The 19,844-nt window shown below is 33.2% G+C and overlaps 1 protein-coding gene across 3 annotated transcripts in view; it reads right to left on the bottom strand.

Moving 5' to 3' along the window:
- ODF2L (outer dense fiber of sperm tails 2 like) overlaps positions 1–19,844 on the bottom strand; it is a 47,580-nt gene that overhangs the window by 17,335 nt on the left and 10,401 nt on the right. For 2 of the 3 annotated variants that reach the window (XM_073007143.1, XM_073007142.1), the window contains exons 2-10: positions 19,182–19,353; positions 17,721–17,853; positions 16,957–17,082; positions 15,422–15,484; positions 15,219–15,290; positions 14,510–14,626; positions 8,428–8,613; positions 4,540–4,649; positions 3,124–3,259 (exon numbers count right to left, since the gene is read on the bottom strand). In XM_073007143.1, coding sequence (XP_072863244.1) covers positions 3,124–3,259; positions 4,540–4,649; positions 8,428–8,613; positions 14,510–14,626; positions 15,219–15,290; positions 15,422–15,484; positions 16,957–17,082; positions 17,721–17,853; positions 19,182–19,294 — 1,056 coding nt within the window. In that variant the 5' untranslated portion in view covers positions 19,295–19,353. Of the gene's footprint in view, positions 1–3,123; positions 3,260–4,539; positions 4,650–8,427; positions 8,614–14,509; positions 14,627–15,218; positions 15,291–15,421; positions 15,485–16,956; positions 17,083–17,720; positions 17,854–19,181; positions 19,354–19,844 lie in introns of those variants that run through there. The other variant, XM_073007144.1, reaches the window with a different exon arrangement.

Here is a 19,844-nt window from a genome sequence, read left to right as displayed (position 1 = left end):
CAAATAAAAGGTGAAGATACATAATCTGTCCTATGCTTCACATTTCTGTCAAGTGAAGCTCATCTTACAATATTGGTAAGCAGGGGAATGATGTATAACAAAGAAGTAACTTTTGTTCAGATGCAGTTTTTTCTAGCTCATTAATTGTCTGAACCATGTAAAAAACATCAGCTGAATACAAAGCACACAAACACAGCTGAACACAGCAAGCCACAGAGGTACACAGCACTCTACATAAAGCCCATATACTCCATGTTCCTCCTCCTCTTTCTTCTGTCATTGAGCCCTATCTTGGAAGTGTTTATTGAATATTGCCCTTATGTTCATATCTTATGTCCATAAAAGCCTTAACTCTTTTAGCTTCCTGTATCAAACAACCTTCACTTATTTTTTCGAAAGCATAAAAGTTATGTTTGTTGTAGCATTTATTAGGAATTTAACATGTCTTTTAGTTGTATTAGTATTTATATTATCAATTATGTTAGTGCTCTACTAATTAGAAGGTTAATATAATTGACTAAATGTGATAAACCAAGGAATAGTATAATATATAATTTACTGATACACAGATAACCATGAGAAGAATAAAAATAGAAATTGTTTAGAAATTTAAAACTAGCTCCTCAAAGAGTTACAAATTAAAACCATAGATAACATTTTTACCTGCCAAATTAGCAAACACTACAAATAAAAACACACATTTCATTTCCTGTGCTGATGAGGTATAGAGAACTAATGCCAGTATGGGTAATAAAATACCTTTTCAGAAGAAATGTAGCAAAGCATATCAAGAACATTCAAAATGTTCATATTCTATGACTCAGTAATTCTATATGGAAATCTAAGCTAAAGACAATACAACAAGAAGTTTATGTACGAAAATGTTCATCAGAGCATTATTTTATTAAATGTGAAAAACAATGGGAATAACGTGAATGTCCAACAAATAGGGAATCACCTAACACTTCTACATTGAATATATATTACAGAGTAATTTAAAAGGATGCTTATAAAAAGTTTATATGTTATATACATACAGTATCTGTTTCCATTTTAAAGTGAACAAAGCAAGACATTATTTTAATTACAACTGTGAAAAAACAAATATTACAAAATACGGTTATCTCCAAGGAATGTGGGATCAATGATCATTCTGTTCTTTCCTTATTTCTATAGTTTCCAATTTTACTGTAATGAGTATATATTCTTCACTCAAAAGGTAATACTGAATAAATTGTCAGAAGTTGGAGGAACTATGTTCACTGAATAAATGAACTTCTTTTTATTAAGAAATAAGAAGTTCATACTGCTTGAAGGACTATAAAGGACTTACAAAATTTCTTGAAGGAAAAAATTCTAATTCAAAATATCACAATGTCACTGCCAAAAAAAAAATGGTATTAAGGTACATTGCAATTTTGATTTTTAAAAAAATCTTTCCTAACAAAAAGTAGCCGAAATAATTGTATTACTAAATACATTAAAGGTGAGAAAAGAAGACCCTGCTACTTCCTATAACGTATATCACTTAGATTCCTATTTCCTCCACTCACTCTGAAGGACCACAGTCAACAGGACTGGCAATTTCAAGTCCTGCACTCCAAACTAATCGAGTCTTTCCACCTGGAACAAAACAGACTTGAGATTTGTGAGCCTAGCTTTACCCCATTGGTCTAAAGGAGACTGAAACTCAATATCAAGATGAGAAAAGTTACCAACTTTATAAACCTACAAAGGGAAAGAATCTTTTTGGCTTGGGCAATCTGTTGCCTTCTGCAATATATAATGAACAATCTTTAATTACTATATACTGTACTGCATAACACTATGAATCTCCCACAAAGACAGATCAGTATGTAGAAAACAGATCGGCTCCTAAGAAAATAATGCTAAGACCTACAATGGTTAAAATTCTCTTCTCAGCACACATTTTAGACGTATAGCGAAAGAAGGGTTTAGAAAGGGTAAAAGAGATTTGGATGTATCTCCATCAGAAAAATAATCTTTTAAAATAACAATTCAGAACCTTAAAGCCTGGAATGCTATCATTTTATTAAAATAATTTCCTTTGGTGATGATTTTTAAATTGTGTATATTTTTCTCATAAACAAACTCATTTTCAAAAACCCACTGCAAGTTTTATATAATGTGTAATTCTAAACAGCCAGTAATTATAATGCTTCCAAGAAACAAGTACATTTCTAATGCAAAACAAACAAACAAAAACAAACCTTAAATCAAAAAAAAAAAAAAAAAAAGCCTTAGACCTTCACTTCTCTTTTAACATTAAAGATCTTTTCTCTCAAGGACCACAAAATATATCTGCAATATCTCTTAAGAATTTAACATGTCTTAAGGACATCTTAATACACAGACTAAATGTATTATCATTTAGTTAATTCTAATTATAGTGATAGAATTAAACTGCTATAAATACAACAAAGCAATGTCAGATGCTTATTTTATAAGTTTCTCTAAAATGTACTCTATACTCCAAATATATTATTTATCCTGTGCATATAAACTTTATTTCATGGTTTAAAAAGGTTCTTTTCTGTCTTCTATTTTCTGTCCTCTAAAAGTATTATTATGGAAGTGGAAATGATGCCATCATCTTTCAAGTTCCATCTGATTATATGTATCTTGGGTTGACTGAGAACTCAAATATCTCTTTTTCTCAGAAAATTTAAAAGCTTCTCCCCTGTCTCTCCTCTGGTACCTATGGAAAGCAATTACCTCTTGGACATGAGTAAGCTGGAAAATTCTTTCTGATTATGAAGCAGCCAAGAACATACTTTCTGGTTTCAAACAGACCAGGCCTGAGGTTATATCCTATTGTAACCATGACACCTAGAAATAATCTTATGTACTAAAGTTAATGTAATTTGGATGATTCATTTAACTGCAAAATTGGATAGTAGTTTATTTTAAAAGTTGAGGCAAAGAGACTGTTAACTTCATAAATATTATTTAGCACTGCTGAAAACATAATACCCTGACAAGCACAGAAGACAAAATTATATAAGAACACGCTCTAAACATACTCTTTCTTCAAGTTATGTCTACTAAGTAGACTATGGTCATTATACAATACACGCCTGTACAAACACTCATACATAGTACCTTTAATTTTGTATTCTCAAGATTCAGAGTTTCATTTTCATATTCAATTGAGTGAATTTTCCTAAGAATTTCTTCACATGAATTTTTTCCATCGTCTTCCATTTTCTTCAGAGCTTCCAAAAGATTGATGATTTGCCTTTATAAAATGAATGACACATTTTATAAAAGTCATAAAAATTTTTATTCAAATAACACATTTTAAGTGTGTTTCTGAAATCACTTTGGTAGGATGCAATGTTTCAAATAGGGAATACACAACCATAAATAGAACTGATAGAACAAGAAAAATAGGGAGAAGTAATCCAAAAGGGTACAACCAAAGTAACTGTGATTAGAAACAATTACCCACTGATGATACCAACAAAAAATTATCCAACATGCTCTTTGCTGTTCAATAAAACTTCTAAACTATTATCCACAAGATGCACATCTCTCTCTTCCTCTCATTCATACACATGCACACATATATACACTATTTAAGGGACAAGGTTAAAGAAAAGAATTAAGTGAGGCAATAACAACTAAACTTTAGAAATGAATTATATATGGTAGTTTTCAATGACTAAACTGAAGACACAGAAAACACTTAAAATCAAATATTCAGGGTTCATTATAGTGTTATCAGTAATACATTTCAAATAATAAAATACATGTATTTTTATTTTTCATTTTCTTTGTTATGCATTTAAGTCACTTTAATTAAGGAACAATAATTTTTAGGATTTTCAAAGCAGTTATTATAAACTTTTTAAATATATTTTTATACATTCTTGTTTAAAAGAGAAACATCACCTCCATTTAAGAAAAAGTAAATATTAACATTTACTACAAATAATAGATGGCATACTGAAATACTGAATGATAATCTACAGGTGTAAAATTTCAAAATGTGGGCCAGGCATGGTGGCTCACACCTGTAAATCCAGCACTTTGGGAGGCCAAGGTGGGCAGATCACAAGGTCAGGAGATCGAGACCATCCTGATCAACATGGTGAAACCCTGTCTCTACTAAAAATACAAAAAAAACAGTTGGGCATGGTGGTGCGTGCCTGTAGTCCCAGCTACTAGGGAGGCTGAGACAGGAGAATTGCTTGAACCTGGGAGGCAGAGGTTGCAATTAGCCAAGATCACACCATTGCACTTTAGCCTGTGCAACAAAGTGAGACACTGCCTCAAAAAAAAAAAAAAAAATTCAAAATGTGAACACCAATTCACTTTTAATGAGCAATCATTTTAATTATTTTTAATAGTAAGGTAAGAAAACTTTACAGAATTATAAATGCAAAAATATCAAATCATATAGGTAGCACCTTTACCATATGTAATCTAAAAAAATCAAAATACAAACAACTCAAAGAATTTTTTAAAAAGTGAAAACTCTTACTAAATAACAAAAGATTCTAAATTTTTTCTTACTTTTTCATTGTTTCAATCTGTACTTCCAATTCAGTTTTTTCTATTACAATTTTCTCATAATGACTTTTCCAGGCATTGGAAGTTGAAATTGTTTCAGACAACTTGGCTTCCTAAAAAATACATAAAAGTATTCATACTATAATTTTAAAACATTTTTGTTTTGCTCAGATCTCTAAACACAAATACATTATAAACTGGGAAGCAATCTTCCAAAAAGTATGGAACTTCAAATACAGAAAACTGTACATGCATGTTTATAGCAGTGCAATTCATAATTGCAAAAATATGGAACCAGCCTAAATGCCCATCAACCAATGAGTGGATAAAGAAAATATGGTATATAACCACCATGGAATATACTCAGCCATTAAAAGGAACATCTGCAGCAACCTGGATGAAGTTGGAGATCACTATTCTAAGTGAAGTAACTCAGGAATGGAAAACCAAATATCGTATGTTCTCACTCATAAGTGGGAGGTAAGCTATGAAAACGCAAAAGCATAAGTTTGATATAATGGACTTCAGGAATTTGGGGGAAGGGAGGGAGGGAAGTGAGGGGTAAAAGACTACACATTGGGTACAGTGTACAGTGCTTGGCTGATAGGTGCACCAAAATGTCAGAAATAACCACTAAAGAAGTTTTCCAGGTAACCAGAAACAACCTGTCCCCCAAAAACTATTGAAATAAATAAATAAAGTCAGTGTACAACTTTGAACAGAAAAATTTTAAAGTAAATATCTATATTGCTATTATTTTATATACACATAGTGGAAGTTTCAACTTAACATTTTAAAAGATGTTGCAACTATTTTTAAACAATATTTCATAATTAAGATAAGTTCTTTTCTTTTTACTGAACTTTCCATTTTACTTTTTTTTTATTTTGCCCTGGCTGAAGTGCAGTGGCACGGTCATGATGGTTCACTGTAGCCTCCAACTCCTGAGTGCAAGGGATCCTCCTGCCTCAGCCTCCCTAGTAGCTAGGGCTACAAATGTGTGCCACCACAGCCACCATATATATATACACACATACGTAAAATATATCTAGATATATATGTATATACCATATATATATCTACTATACATATATGTCTACATATATCTATTTTATACATATGGTGTATATACTATTTTATATATATATATATATATATATATAGTAGAGACAGCATCTTGCTATGTTACCCAGGCTGGTCTTGAATTAATTTCATGCTCTATATACAGAAGATGGTAACAACCACATAAGCATCAGAGGATAAAGCCCCTGTGGTATACACAGAAACTACCCCTAGTTCCAAAGCTCCATAACATTTGGTGATGCACCTTACTTATCTCTGCTATAACGACGCCAAGATCTATTTTATAGAGGTCACCCCATCAGCCTTCAAACACTGCTACTGTCCACAAAGAGACATAAATGATAGTAGTGGCTTATCCATTTTGAATGTGAACTCCCACGAGGTAGGGATTTTTATCTGCTTTTGTTCATAGCTGTATTTCTAGGGCCTTGATAGTGCCTGCAGCACAGCACGCACTCAATAAATAGCTCAAATCTATTAACTGCAGATCCACCTAAAGAGCTGTAGCCACTGTGCCTCCTGTCTACATTCTACATAAAAACACACTGGAAGGCAACAATGCCAGTAATTACATATCAAAAAGCTCAGAAACAGTAATGACAACAATTAACATTTATTGGGTACTTCCTTCTTTCATCATTCATCCATTTACTGAGCAAGTATTTACTGGGCATGTATTATGCGCAAGACTGTTTTGTTTAAATTTTTTCACAGTAATATTTTTGATATATTAAAGACGAGTATTTTCATATTTTGTATAAAATAAGCTTTAATATAAATTATGAAGTATAAGTTTATAATATAAATTAAGATATACAGAAGTTTTATCAGTAAGAAAAGAATTTATGTGTTAGCAAGATAATTATTACCTACTTCATCAGTATGGCATTCCTAGATGTCAAAACTAGTCAGTGATGGAATTACCTTCCTAGAGAGTTTTTTGAGTTGGCCTACCTTTTCTCTTTGCTTTAGAGAAATGGCACATCTAAGCCACCAGAAGCAAAATTAGGATCTAATTTCCAAAGAAGGAAATGGGTTAATTCTTCAGTGTGCAGAATTATAGAGCATTTAACATCCTCACCCCTGGGTACTAAATGTCAGAATCATTTGTCTCTAGTACTTTCCAAATCCTCATTTCTTCTTTCATCTCTCCTTACAACACGCAGATATAAAAAAAAATCCCCCTTTTCACCTTTCCTTCCACTGCACTGAAACTGCATCTGAATTAGTAACTAGTGACCTTCTAATTACGAAAGACCACAGACCTTTACAAATCCTCCTTGTCCTTGATCTCTCTCTGTAGTCCTTGGTAAAATTTATGCATTGTGTAGATATGTGATAACATTTTGTTAAACTATTATTTAGCTCTTATTGCTGAACTGTTCATGTTTTAGACTTAAGATACTGTTTTAAATAATGGTACCCTTACCTTAGGTGAATAGGATAGCAAGCTCCTGCCTTCTGAGACTTATATTCAAGTAGAAGGAAACAGTTAAAAATAAAACAAAACACAACAGCAGTGATAAATGAAATAAATGATATAGTTTCAGATTATAGTGAATGCTATGAAAAAAAATTAAGACATTGATATGATTTTTTAGGACTACTTCAAAAAGAATGGTCAAGAAAGGCCTCTCTGAAGAGATGTCAATTGAAAAGATACCTGAATGATTAAAAAAAGAAAGAGCTATTGTGAGCCAGGGAAGAACATTAAAGCCAGATGCAGCAACAAACAAGAAAAACAACAAAACAAAGAAAAAAACTTCATGCATTACAGGAACAGAAAGGAGGGCAGTGCAAAAATATATTTTCTCATTTATCTCTCCCTACAAACACATGAGATAGGGAGTATTATGATCCCCTATTTTATACATGAGGAAATTGAAGCTTAAAGAGGTTAAGCTTATCCCAAGTCACAAAGTTAACAAAATACTATTTTGTTTGCAATAAGCTTTTATACAAGTCTGTTTTCTTTTCTTATCCCAAGTCACAAAGTTAACAAAATACTATTTTGTTTGCAATAAGCTTTTATACAAGTCTGTTTTCTTTTCTAAAAGCCTCTAATAATTCTATAAGCCTTAACATAAGTTCTTAAGAGGTAGGATATCAGTCAGACTTTATTTAAAAAATTATTAATTAGTAATTGAATAAATATAATGTGTTGAAAACAACAAAGCACTAAGGCCATTTCCAAATTTGTACTATACCCAAAGATATATTTTACATGATGTGTTTATGTCAGCACATGGTTTTAAATGTATTACTGAGATTAAATGAGGTTAATTACTGAATAAAGTCATAGGGTCTAATAACATAAATCAGCATTTCTCAAACTAGTGTTCCTCAGAACCAGTTCCAAGAGTTGCTCTGTGGGTAAAAGAATAGCTCTGTGGTTAAAAAAGTATGGGAAACTCTTAGTTCAACACCCTTCGTTCCACTGTTTCTGAAAGCCTTCTCAGAGCCTTTAATTTGCTAACATGGACCACAATGTCCCAAGAGGAAATGTGTATAATATATTACCCTTAATTAGTTGGCCAATAGAACCTTTTTGTTTGTGTAGGGGGGGACACACTTAATATTTCCTTTAAGTAAAGTTCCCAAGGAAATGCTGATATATTTCAATATGAAAATTTGACATTTTATGTAATATTTCAAAATAAAAGATTTAAAGCAAAAAGTGTAAGTTTTTCTGGTATAAACAGCATTAAGAGAAGAATAAAATTACTATATGAAGCATCATAACATTAATTATATAAACTAAGTACATAAAATATAACTTTTAATTTTAAAAAGAATGAATTTACATACCTGATCTCTAATTTGGAAAGTAAGTTTTTCAGTAGCTCCTGTAAAATGGTCAAGCCTTTGTTTGTAAACTTTAGATGCCTTTTTTAAAGCTACAGCTATTTGCCTACTTGCTTCTTTCATCACTACAGCCTCATTCTTATTCGTTCTCAATTGCAGGCTCCACTTGGCTATCTTGGTTTCTAAGCTCTAAAAAAAAAAATTAGCAACAATTAAATTATTTCAGAACTCCAATGTTTATGTAAACATTGTAAAAATATGTACATAACTGATATGGTTTGTGTATTACTTCATTCTCACACTGCCATAAAGAAATAACCTAGACTGAGTAATTTATAAAGGAAAGAAGTTTAATTGACTCACAGTTCCACATGGCTGGGAAGATCTCAGGAAACTTACGATCATGGCAGAAGGTGAAGAGGAAGCAAGGACCTTCTTCACATGGTGGCAGGAGAGAGAAGAGTGAGGAGTAAAGGGGGAAGAGCCTCTTATAAAACCATCAGGTCTCACAAGAACTCACTCACTATCATGAGAACAGCATGGGGAAAACCACCCCCATGATCCAATCACCTCCTACCAGGTCTCTCCCTAGACACATGGAGATTATAAGGATTACAATTCAAAATGAGATTTGGGTGGGGACACAGCCAAACCAAAGCATTCTGCCCCTTGCCCCTCCCAAATCTCATGTCATCACATTTCAAAACACAATGATGCCTTTCCAACAGTCCTCCAAAGCCTTAATTCATTCCAGCATTAACCCAAAAGTCCAAGTCTAAAGTCTCATCTGAGACAAGGCAAGTCCCTTCTGCCTAGGAGTCTGTAAAATAAAAAGCAAGTTAATTACTTCCAAGAAACAATGGGGGCACAGGTATTGGGTAAATGTTCCCATTCCAAATGGAAGAAATTGACCAAAAAAGGGCAGGCTACAGGACCCGTGCAAGTCCAAAATCCAACAGGGCAATCATTAAATCTTAAAGCTCCTAAATAATCTCCCTTGACTCCATGTTTCACACCATGCTGATGCAAGGAGTGGGCTCCCATGGTCTTTGGCAGCTCCAGCCCTGTGGCCTGCAGGGTACAGCCCCCTTCCTAGCTGCTTTCCCAGGCTGGAATTGAGTATCCGGAGCTCTTCCAGGCACATGGTGCAAGCTGTCAGTGGATCTACCATTCTGGGGTCTGGAAGACTGTGGCCTCTTCTCACAGCTCCACTAGGCAGTGCTCCAATGGGGACTCTATGTGGGGGCTCCAACCCCACATTTCTCTTCCACACTGCCCCAGCAGAGGTTCTCCATGAGGGCTCTACCCCTGCAGCAAACTTCTGCCTGGACATCCAGGTGCTTCCACACATCCCATGAAATCTAGGCTGAGGTTCCCAAGCCTCAATTCTTGACCCTGTGCACCTGCAAGTCCAACACCACATGGAAGTCGCCAAGGCTTGGGGCATCCACCCTCTGAAAAAATGGCCTGAGCTATACATTGGCCCCTTTTAACCACAACTAGAACACAGGGCACCAAGTCCCAAGACAGTACGAAGCAGCAAGGCCCTAGGCCCAGCCCACAAAACCACTTTTTCCTCCTAGGCCTCTGGGTCTGTGATGGAAGGGGCTGCCATGAAGACCTCTGACATGCCCCAGAGATATTTTCCCCATTGATTAACATTTGACTTCTCATTATTTATGCAAATTTCTGCAGACCACTTGAATTTCTCCCCAGAAAATGGGTGTTTCTTTTCTATCGCAGGGTCAGGCTGCAAATTTTCCAAACTTTTACACTCTGTTTCCCTTTTAAACATATGTTCCAATTTCAAACCATCACTTTGTGAATGCATAAAACTGAAAGCTTTCAGAATCAACAAGGTCATATCTTGAATGTTTTTCTTCTTAGAAATTTCTTCTACCAGATACCCTAAATCATCTCTTTCAAATTCAAAGTTCCACAGATCTCTAGGGCAGGGGTAAAATACCGTCAGTCTCTTTGCTAAAGCATAGCAAGAGTCACCTTTATTCCAGTTCCCAACAAGTTCCTCATCTGTATCTGAGACCACCTCAGCCAGGGCTTCATTGTTCATATCACTATCAGCATTTTGCTCAACACCATTCAACAAGCCTCTAGGAAGTTCCAAGCTTTCCCACATCTTCTTGTCTTCTTCTGAGCCATCCAAACTGTTCCAACCTCTGCCAATTACTTGGTTCCAAAGTCACTTCCACATTTGTGGGTATCTTTATAGCAATACCCACTCTCTGCAGTACCAATTAACTGTATTAGTCCATTCTCATGCTGCTATAAATACTTGAGACTGGGTGATTTACAAAGGGCCAAGTTTTAATTGACTCACAGTTCCACATGGCTAGGGAGGCCTCAGGAAACTTCAATCATGGCAGAAGGCGAGGGGGAAGCAGGGACCTTCTTCACATGGCAGCAGGAGAGAAAAGAGTGAAGAGCCAAGGGGGAAGAGCCTCTTATAAAACCATCAGATCTCACTCACTATCATGAGAACAGGATGGGGGAAACCACCCCCATGATCCAATCACCTCCCATCAGGTCTCTCCCTAAACACATGGGGATTCTTAAGATTACAATTCAAGATGAGATTTCGGTGGGGACACAGCCAAACTATATCGGTTTGGATCTGTGTCCCTACCCAAATTTCATGTCAAACTGTAACCCCCAGTGTTGGCGCTGGGGCCTGGTGGGAGGTGGTTGGATTATAGGGGTTGTTTCTTATGAATGGTTTACAGCATCCTCTTGGTGCTGTTCTCCTGATAGTGAGAGAGTTCTCGCGAAATCGGGTTGTTTAAAAGTGTGCAGTGCCTCCCTACTTGCTCTCTCTCTTGCTTCTGCTCCCACCATGTGAGATGCCTCACTCCCCGCTTGTCTTCCACCGTGACTGCTAAGTTTCCTGAGGCCTCCCCAGAAGCTGAGCAGATGCCAGAATCATGCTTCCTGTACAGCCTGTGGAACTGTGGGCCAATTAAACTTCTCTTCTTTATAAACTATGCAGTCTCAGGTATTTCTTCATAACAATGTTAAAATGGCCTAATACAATAATTCTCTATACAGGTTTTATCAAAATGATTAATAAGATTAATTAAAAAAGCAAAATAGTGAAGAAAGGTGACTTCACCAATGCCTCTCTATAACCTGTTAAAGGATGCAAATTTAAAACATATAATCCTATATCAAACTAATGCTACCATTATTAAAGATACTAGTATTAGTGATTATGGTACAAACACTAACTTCCTTAAAACTTCTGTGATTAACTCAGCTTTTTTAGTTCACATCTAGAATATTACACATCTTACTAGTTTTAAAAACTAGTTTAAAAAAACACAGTTGAGCTAGAAACAATCTAAATATGTACCAATATTCAAAGGAATTGGTAGCTCCCCAAATATATTAGGACTATTCATTTTGAAAGCTAAAATCTTAAAGATATGATTATAATCTTTAATAAGGCTATAGATGAGATAAACAGATTTATTTACCAAATTTTAATTTACTAGAATTAGGGGGCATGTCCTGACACTAGAGTTACATTAAAGATAATAAAATACTACTTTATCCAATAAAGTAAATTTATGGAAGTCATTATTTCAAGACCAAACACAGGTTTAGACAAATTAATGACTATAACAGTCATAAGATTAGTATTATTGAGGACACGTTTCTATCATTGAATGTGACTGTAACTAATTGGCATGACTATCTCTTTGGCATACCTCTTGGTGACATGAGAGACAGAATATTAGGCTGGGTAGATGAGGGATGTGATTTAAGGTGAGGACTCAAATGTTTTTACTTCAAATTATTTTAAGACTTTGTATTTAAAGTATTTGAGTATTAAGTATCTATTAATTTAAAGACTTATGATTTTAATGTTTTTATATTTTTGAAACCTGTGTAATATTGAAATGTGAAATTATTACAGAATTTAAGTTTTAGTCTCCCATTCCTTAGACAGCCATTTTAATTTTTAAAAATTGCAAAGGAGTCACAGTAAAAGCTAAACCTAGGACTTTTCAACTTAACTCTACAATCATCAAAATCTAAGTTTCTTAACTGCCACTAAAATTGAGATTAAGAAGTATATATTAAGATTTAGATTTGATTTCTTTGAAGAGTGACTAAGTAAACTAAGAGAAGGAGCAATACATTCTTAAATTGCTTTTAAAAAAACAAAATCCCATAAAACATAACTAGTTGGGGAAAAACAGCAGTACAGTAAGTCGACATAAGACAAAGGATCATCCCACAGGAAACACTGCTGTCATTCCTCTAGAAGTCCACACGGTGTCATCACCACACCATGAATAGTTGCTGTCTTAGGTTAAAAGACTTTTAAACATAGAAAGTAAATGTTCTTTTTGAACATGGTTCCAGACACGATGTTCTCACCAGATTTATCAAATCCCACACTTAGGCACTATCAAGGAGTATACTGAAATGACAAATTATTTTTATAATTTCAAAATAACCTCTCAAGTCTTTTGCCAAATGAATGAACACATAAAGTTGATTATCTGTCTTCTTCTATCTCCAAAGTAGTGTCCGTATACATGTCACATTTTATACAGACAATTATTCTCAATCTCTTCTGAAAATATGAAAATGTTCTAACTCTAATTGCTACATCACAAAGATCTAGAAAGAAAAACTGGTGCAAGGCATCTGTGGGATAGTTCCCAGAGATTTACAATGTAAATTTTTAAAAGACCCAATACAACAAATTACTCAACACTAAACAGTTGAGATTGATGTTGCCAAATTGAGTTCATTGGATTCATACTCTTAAAAACAAAAACAAAAACAAAAACAAAACACTGTCAAACCTAAGTCAAAAAGAACTAAATTCTGGACCCCTTAATTACTTAATGCCTTAAATCCAAAAGTCTGTGACAGAAAATGTAGAAAAATGCATAAACTCAGTTTCTTTTAATCATTTCTTAACAGTAGCATTTTGGTAAAAGAATTTGAATTCAAATTATTAGTAGAATTTCAAAGCAAAATTTTAGGATTTTAGCCTTATGTTCTTTCTCCAAATTATCATGGTTATAAAAAATAAACACTATGCTTTAAGATAAATTGGGAAAGAGGATTACCTAATATGTTCAATCACACATCAGATGTATTCAATCACATGTGCTCTCCTGTATTTACTATGACAGACCACTGGAATACCAAGTCCAGTTCATCTGCAGTGCCCTAGCATACAAAATTTACATGCCCCATAAACCTACTTAATGTCCCTTTAAAGGAAGAAACAGACACACACACACAAACTCGAGTACAGTTTTGAAACATGCTACAGGCTGCAGACATCTGTTATGATTCAGGACTGCAAAACCAAACAGAAATCTAATTTAGAAGTCCTCACACTCAATGGAGTTGGAGTCTCTGTAACCTCTCAAGGTAGGAATATTGCTTCTTTGCCTTTGGCGGAAATAAAAAAAAAGTTACCTTATATTGTATGACATGCCATCTTAAATTCTCATCTCAAAGTGACTTTGACTCCAAAAGAATAATTAAATCAAAAAATTCCCCTTAATTATACTCCTACAAAGTTGTTTAATAAGGGAATTACTTAATTTTGTGAACATCGAAGTTGGGCTGATTTTAAAATTATGATGATTAGTAACAAAAAAAAAACCTTGTATTGACTGTTAAACATGTGAAAGTATATATGTATGTATGTACAGACAGAGAAAAAAGACTGAAATAATGTACACCAAAATGTTAACAATGATTTTGGTGTATTTAAATTTATTTTCTATAAATTTTCCACAGTAAATATAAATTTATTATAAAGTGGAAATGATTTTTAAAGTAACTCAATCCCATAAATCCTTCCTAGATTGGTATTAAACAGAGACAGCATTTTTATATTGAAATTTGGACCCAAACCTTTAGTTAGGCCACAAATACTAAGATTTACCTTAAATATGTATTTCCCATGTCAACAACTGTGTATTTTAAAACCATCAAATTCTAGAACTAAGGAATGGCTAGAACTAACACTATAAAAGTGTTTCATTAATTTTATCACTTAAGCTATTAAAACGGATATATATTTATATATAACCTTTACGTATTCTTTCAACTTATTGTTCTCGGCTTCCTTTTTATGAATTTGGATCTGTAGTCGTTCATGTACTACTTTTACCGATTGAGAAAAACGGTTTGCTTTCAAAGTATTTGCCTGTAACAAAGAGAAAGAGAAAACCAAAAATAACCATATTATTTGCTGTATCCCCAGCCCAGCACCTCTAATTTTACCCTGATTTAAAAAACAATCTAAACAGCTGATAAAAAGCAAAGCATTACTTTACATAAACTGCCGCCCCTATTACAAATGTATTTCATGCCCAACCAGGGCTAAGTTCTTTCCCCCAACCTTTTTTATTTAATGGTTCCTGATAATCATCTCTTTTTTAAAATTCCCATCTATCTTTATAAAGGTATGGGTATACCTAAAATGCTCCTACAAACATTAACATTCCTTAATTTGTCACCCAACTGAAATACAATACAAATTTAAAATAGTTCCTATATGAAGTGATTTATGCCAAATATCCTGACAAAACACCATAAAACTCTAAAAAAAGCTTAATAAAATTAAGATGTTATATTTGATGGGTAAAAGCTGTAAAATATCCAAATAATCTAGAATTTCAAAATACTTTTCTGTGTTTATTTCTGAGGAGTTGGGGCCAGGATGGGAAAAAAAAAAAAAAAAAAAGAAGTCAATATTAATAAAATGAATTAAGCTCAAAAGCTCAAATTTTGCTTACCTTTTCAGTCTGAAACAAACAAGAAAGTTCTTGGATATGGGCCTCCTTTTCAAATACCTTCTTCTTAAGATTCTTGAGCAAATATAAAATAAGAATTAGAAATTTCACAACTTGGATAATATTGGCTAATTTTATAAAACCAAGCAGCATGCAAATACAATAACAGAAAGAATGGACAAAAAGTTAAGTGTGGAAAGACTTACAGTATTTTCACTTTCATTATCAGTTAAATTTTCTAGCAACATGCTGGGTAAATTGTCTCCTGTCTGAGAAAAGAACGTTATAAATCAGTGATCACAAATTATATTTCTCTATATAAAAAAGTAGGAAGTGGAATAAGCATTACTCAATAAATTAATATGACTTTTAATTCATATTTTTAAAAGAGTTAACCATTGAAAAGATTTTTGCTCAAGTATTCCAAATTATTTTTGGTCTGCAATTTATGAAATTAGTTAATTTACTAAATTGATCTCAAAAGAAGGCTTCAGAAGGTATAGGTCAATGACACTAAAATCACAAAAATCCTCTATAAAAAAGAAGTTTGTATAGAGTATAGAATGCAACACAGTGCCGTTTACAAAGAGGCAAAAATTATCAACAATCTAAATGCTAGCAATAAGAAATCTCTTAAAGAATTACAGTGAATCAGTAACAGAATTCTATGTAGCCATTTTAAATGAGACCACAGAAGACTATTTATTCATTTTTGAAAGTCATACTTCTGCTTTAGAATGTGAAAAAGTTATCAATTCTTTTCACCCAAAACCATATATATATGTACATATAACACAAAATTATATACGGAATTTCAGAGGGCTTAGGGATTTCATAAAGGCCATCCTTGGATCGATAAGGGTCCAAAGAACTCGAGTTAAGATTCCTTTCTATTCAAAAAATATTCAATACATGAGAAAATATTGACAATACAGTGTTAAGTATAAAAGTCAAGTTACAAAACAGAGAGCAGTTTTACTCCATTTTTCTAAAACACCACGTATATATGCACACATAACATATATACAGTAAAGAAACAAAAGACTGCAAAACATACACAACATAAAATTAACAGTCCTTAATCGTGATGTTTCACTAAGTGCTGAGATCAAGAGAATATTTCTCTGCTTATCAAAATTTTCTATAAGCATGTTAAGTTTTTAATTACAAAAACTATTACCTAATATTAGTTTTTACAATTCTGAAAAAAATTATCATAGGAAAAAGTCAAAAGGGAGTCAGAAGAATAATTTAGGTGATTTAAAGGGTATAAGCTTTCTTTTTGGAGTGATAAAAATGCTTTAAAATTGACTGTGGTGATGGCTGCACAATTCTGTGAATACAATGAAAACCACTGAATTTTATAATTTAAATGGGAGAACTGTATGGTATGTGAATTCTATTTCAATAAAGCTTTTACCAGAAGAATATATAGATATGTTACATATATATAAATATAATGTACAAAGAGTTTAAACTCAAAATGTGTATATTTTATTAGAATCAGCAAAATTAAGTATAACAAAGTTTTTGAGATGAAAAATAAAAATACATTTCTATAAAAATGTGGTTTTCACATAGAACTACTTATGAAACATTAAAGGTAGGGATTCATGACTGACAAAATTCAAAGAATTATTTCCATTTCAAATATACCAATAATTTCTACAGTTTAAAAATAATGTATCCTTCAAGTGAGAAATATCACTATTAAAATGAGTGCTTAGTGTTAATGCCTTACTTGTTTGTAGTCTCGCTCTCTAAGAAGATGTTCTAAAGCTAGTTTTACACTTTTGAAAGTGTCTAATTCTTTTGTTAATATTTCCTTCTGTTCGGAAATCTTCAAATTCGATGCTGAAAGATTCGCCTGACAAATTACAAGAACCACATACACATTTTAAGATACAACATTAAGTAAAACCCTCTAAAATATGATACTATCAAACATATTTTTTCCTAACAAAATCATTCTTTTGTGCATAGTAATGTTACAAAATTTATAAATTGGATCTGTTATACAGTACATTAAAATAAAATGAAATCAAAATAAGAGCTTATATTCTAAAAGCATTTTAGGCTTTTAAATAAAAGTTATAGAAGATAATCTATTGTTTGTCCCTAATTTAAACTTTAATACGCTGGAACTTAAAAATAGTTCTCTATTCCAAATAATACTATCGAAAACTGATACATTTCACCTCTCAGAAGATTTTAGTTTTAAATTCGCTCTTCAGAAAAGCTGATTTTCTAGTTCAATTCCGGTTAATTCAAGCACCCAAAATATATTGTTTCTAGCTTAGCCTCTTATCAGGTGTATGCCTGAGATTATCTTTCAGGAAAAGAATTGTAGTTAATGACACGGGAATAAGGAATTCTGATAAACCCTCATTTTCGGTATTAAATACTCATACATGAGCATACCTACATAAGATATGAGACCTCAGTTAATGCATTCTGAGTAATACACTAGCTTTTCATTTTATTATATATTCATAAGTCACTCACATTTTCAAAATTAATCTTTTCAATGGTGTCCTTAAATAGTGGCAAAAGTAATTCTATAGAACAAGTTACCAACTCCGCTTCCTTAAGTGTCGCTTCCAATTCAGTCTTTTCATTTAGGATGTCCTGCTTCAGGCTAATCACAAATGCACATACAAAATTTAAGTTAAATTCAACTTAATTTAAAGATGCTCCTCAGAAATGCCATATCACGTATACAGTACTCTTACTAGCAAGGACAACTTTTAGTCCAAAAGTAGCTCGAAACTTGGACTTTGAGTGTAAGCAAATTTTAAGAATATCTTATTTTACTTATATTTTACTTGTATGTAATCACAAAAGTTATTTGGGTTAAAGATACATGTATAGTTAAGTTTGAAGGAGCATTTTCAATATTTATAAATAAAATTCCAAGTGATACGGAAACTCTTTAATTGGCAGCTTTTCTCTTTCTTTGTAAAACATAACGGCTCATTAACAACTGACGGCATCCTAGAGGCTATGTCAAAAATATGTGTTAAGTATAACTGGCTTAAAGTAAGGAGCCTAAGAACATTCTATCTATAAATGACACCTGTCCCTTATTAAAAACCATAGGCAGAAAGTCAAGTATGATTATAGATGATAAAATATTATTTTCATTTATAACAAGTTAAACCAGAAGCTGGACTAAGCTATCCATACTGACAGTAATGGTATACTAAGATTGCCACTTGGCAGGGGGCAATATTTCATGTAAATAACAAGTGTATTCCCCACTCTAAAGAAGTATGACAAGTATTTGCTATATAGTAATATACCAAATGACAGTGATTTCACATGCATTAACTACGTTTCTGATATCACATATTATTACATTTTCATTTATCTTAAATAGCTTTATTTTACAAATTCTTAACAGATGAGGTTTTCATTTTATTTTTTCTTTTTTGAGATGGAGTCTCGCTCTGTCACCCAGGCTCTGTCACCCAGGAGTGTAGTGGTGCTATCTCGGCTCACCGCAACCGCAACCGCAACCTCCACCTCCTGGGTTCAAGTGATTCTTCTACCGCAGCCTTCCAAGTAGCTGGAACAACAGGCACACGCTACCACATCTGGCTAATTTTTGCATTTTTTCACTAGAGATGGGGTTTCACTATGTTGACCAGGCTGATCTTGAACTCCCGACCTCAAGTGATCCACCTGCCTCATCCTCCCAAAGTACTGAGATTGTATGTATGAGCCATTGCGCCCAGCTAGGTTTTCATTTTTAATTGCTTTCATTCAGATTCAAAAAAACTAGCTGAATTCTGCTAGATGAGTACCTTTGTAATCAGATTAAATATATTTTAATAAATAAATACTAGATTTGAAAAAGATACTCTCAAAAGAATGCTGTATTTGATTCAGATAATTTATATTATGGACAAAACAGGAAATTATGAAATCGGAAATTTAGATTTCCCCTGATACTGATGAGAATACCAGCTGAGATGACTTTCACTGGTACACCGTGGTAAATCTTCTTTCTCTGATATAGTTTTAAGATGGGAAAAGAGTTCTTCTGAATGACTTCCATCATTTATAGCCGTCTCCATAAATTCAGTAAATGGATTTACAGGTGGCTTCACAGCAACTTCTCCACACAAGCTGAAACCTAGGAAATATTTTAGTTATTAAATTTATCTCAATAGAGATTTTTTTGTCATTACTCTCTCATAAAAAATAAAGGCTATAAGGATGTGTAAACGAATAACATTTCAAAGACAAAATAAAAAGTATAACTGCTACTCATTGTGATACTAATTCAAAATTGTATCAAAATTGCATAGCACAACCACTCAACAATAGCCAATTTCCATACACTGTTTCCAAAAGGCCTGACAATTCCTAAATAATCACAACAGTGCCAAAATCTTTATTAGTCTATTTCTTGAAGTATTACAATATTTGAACCCAGCAGGACTATAAAACAAACATAAAAACCATGGGTTACTTATGGTTTGTCTTATTAGGCCCATGCCATAAGAAATGTATGTTATTTATGCCTAAATCTGTAGAAATCTAACTTTTCAAAGACTTGGCAACAATAGCTACAAAGGATAGGATATTCAATTGCAAGCAGACTTTTCAAAAGTAAATTCACTT

Source organism: Chlorocebus sabaeus, chromosome 20 (assembly GCF_047675955.1).
Source record: "Chlorocebus sabaeus isolate Y175 chromosome 20, mChlSab1.0.hap1, whole genome shotgun sequence".
Taxonomy (NCBI): domain Eukaryota; kingdom Metazoa; phylum Chordata; class Mammalia; order Primates; family Cercopithecidae; genus Chlorocebus; species Chlorocebus sabaeus.
The sequence above is the reverse complement of the archived record's forward strand: the minus strand, read 5'-3'. Positions and strand labels throughout refer to the sequence as shown.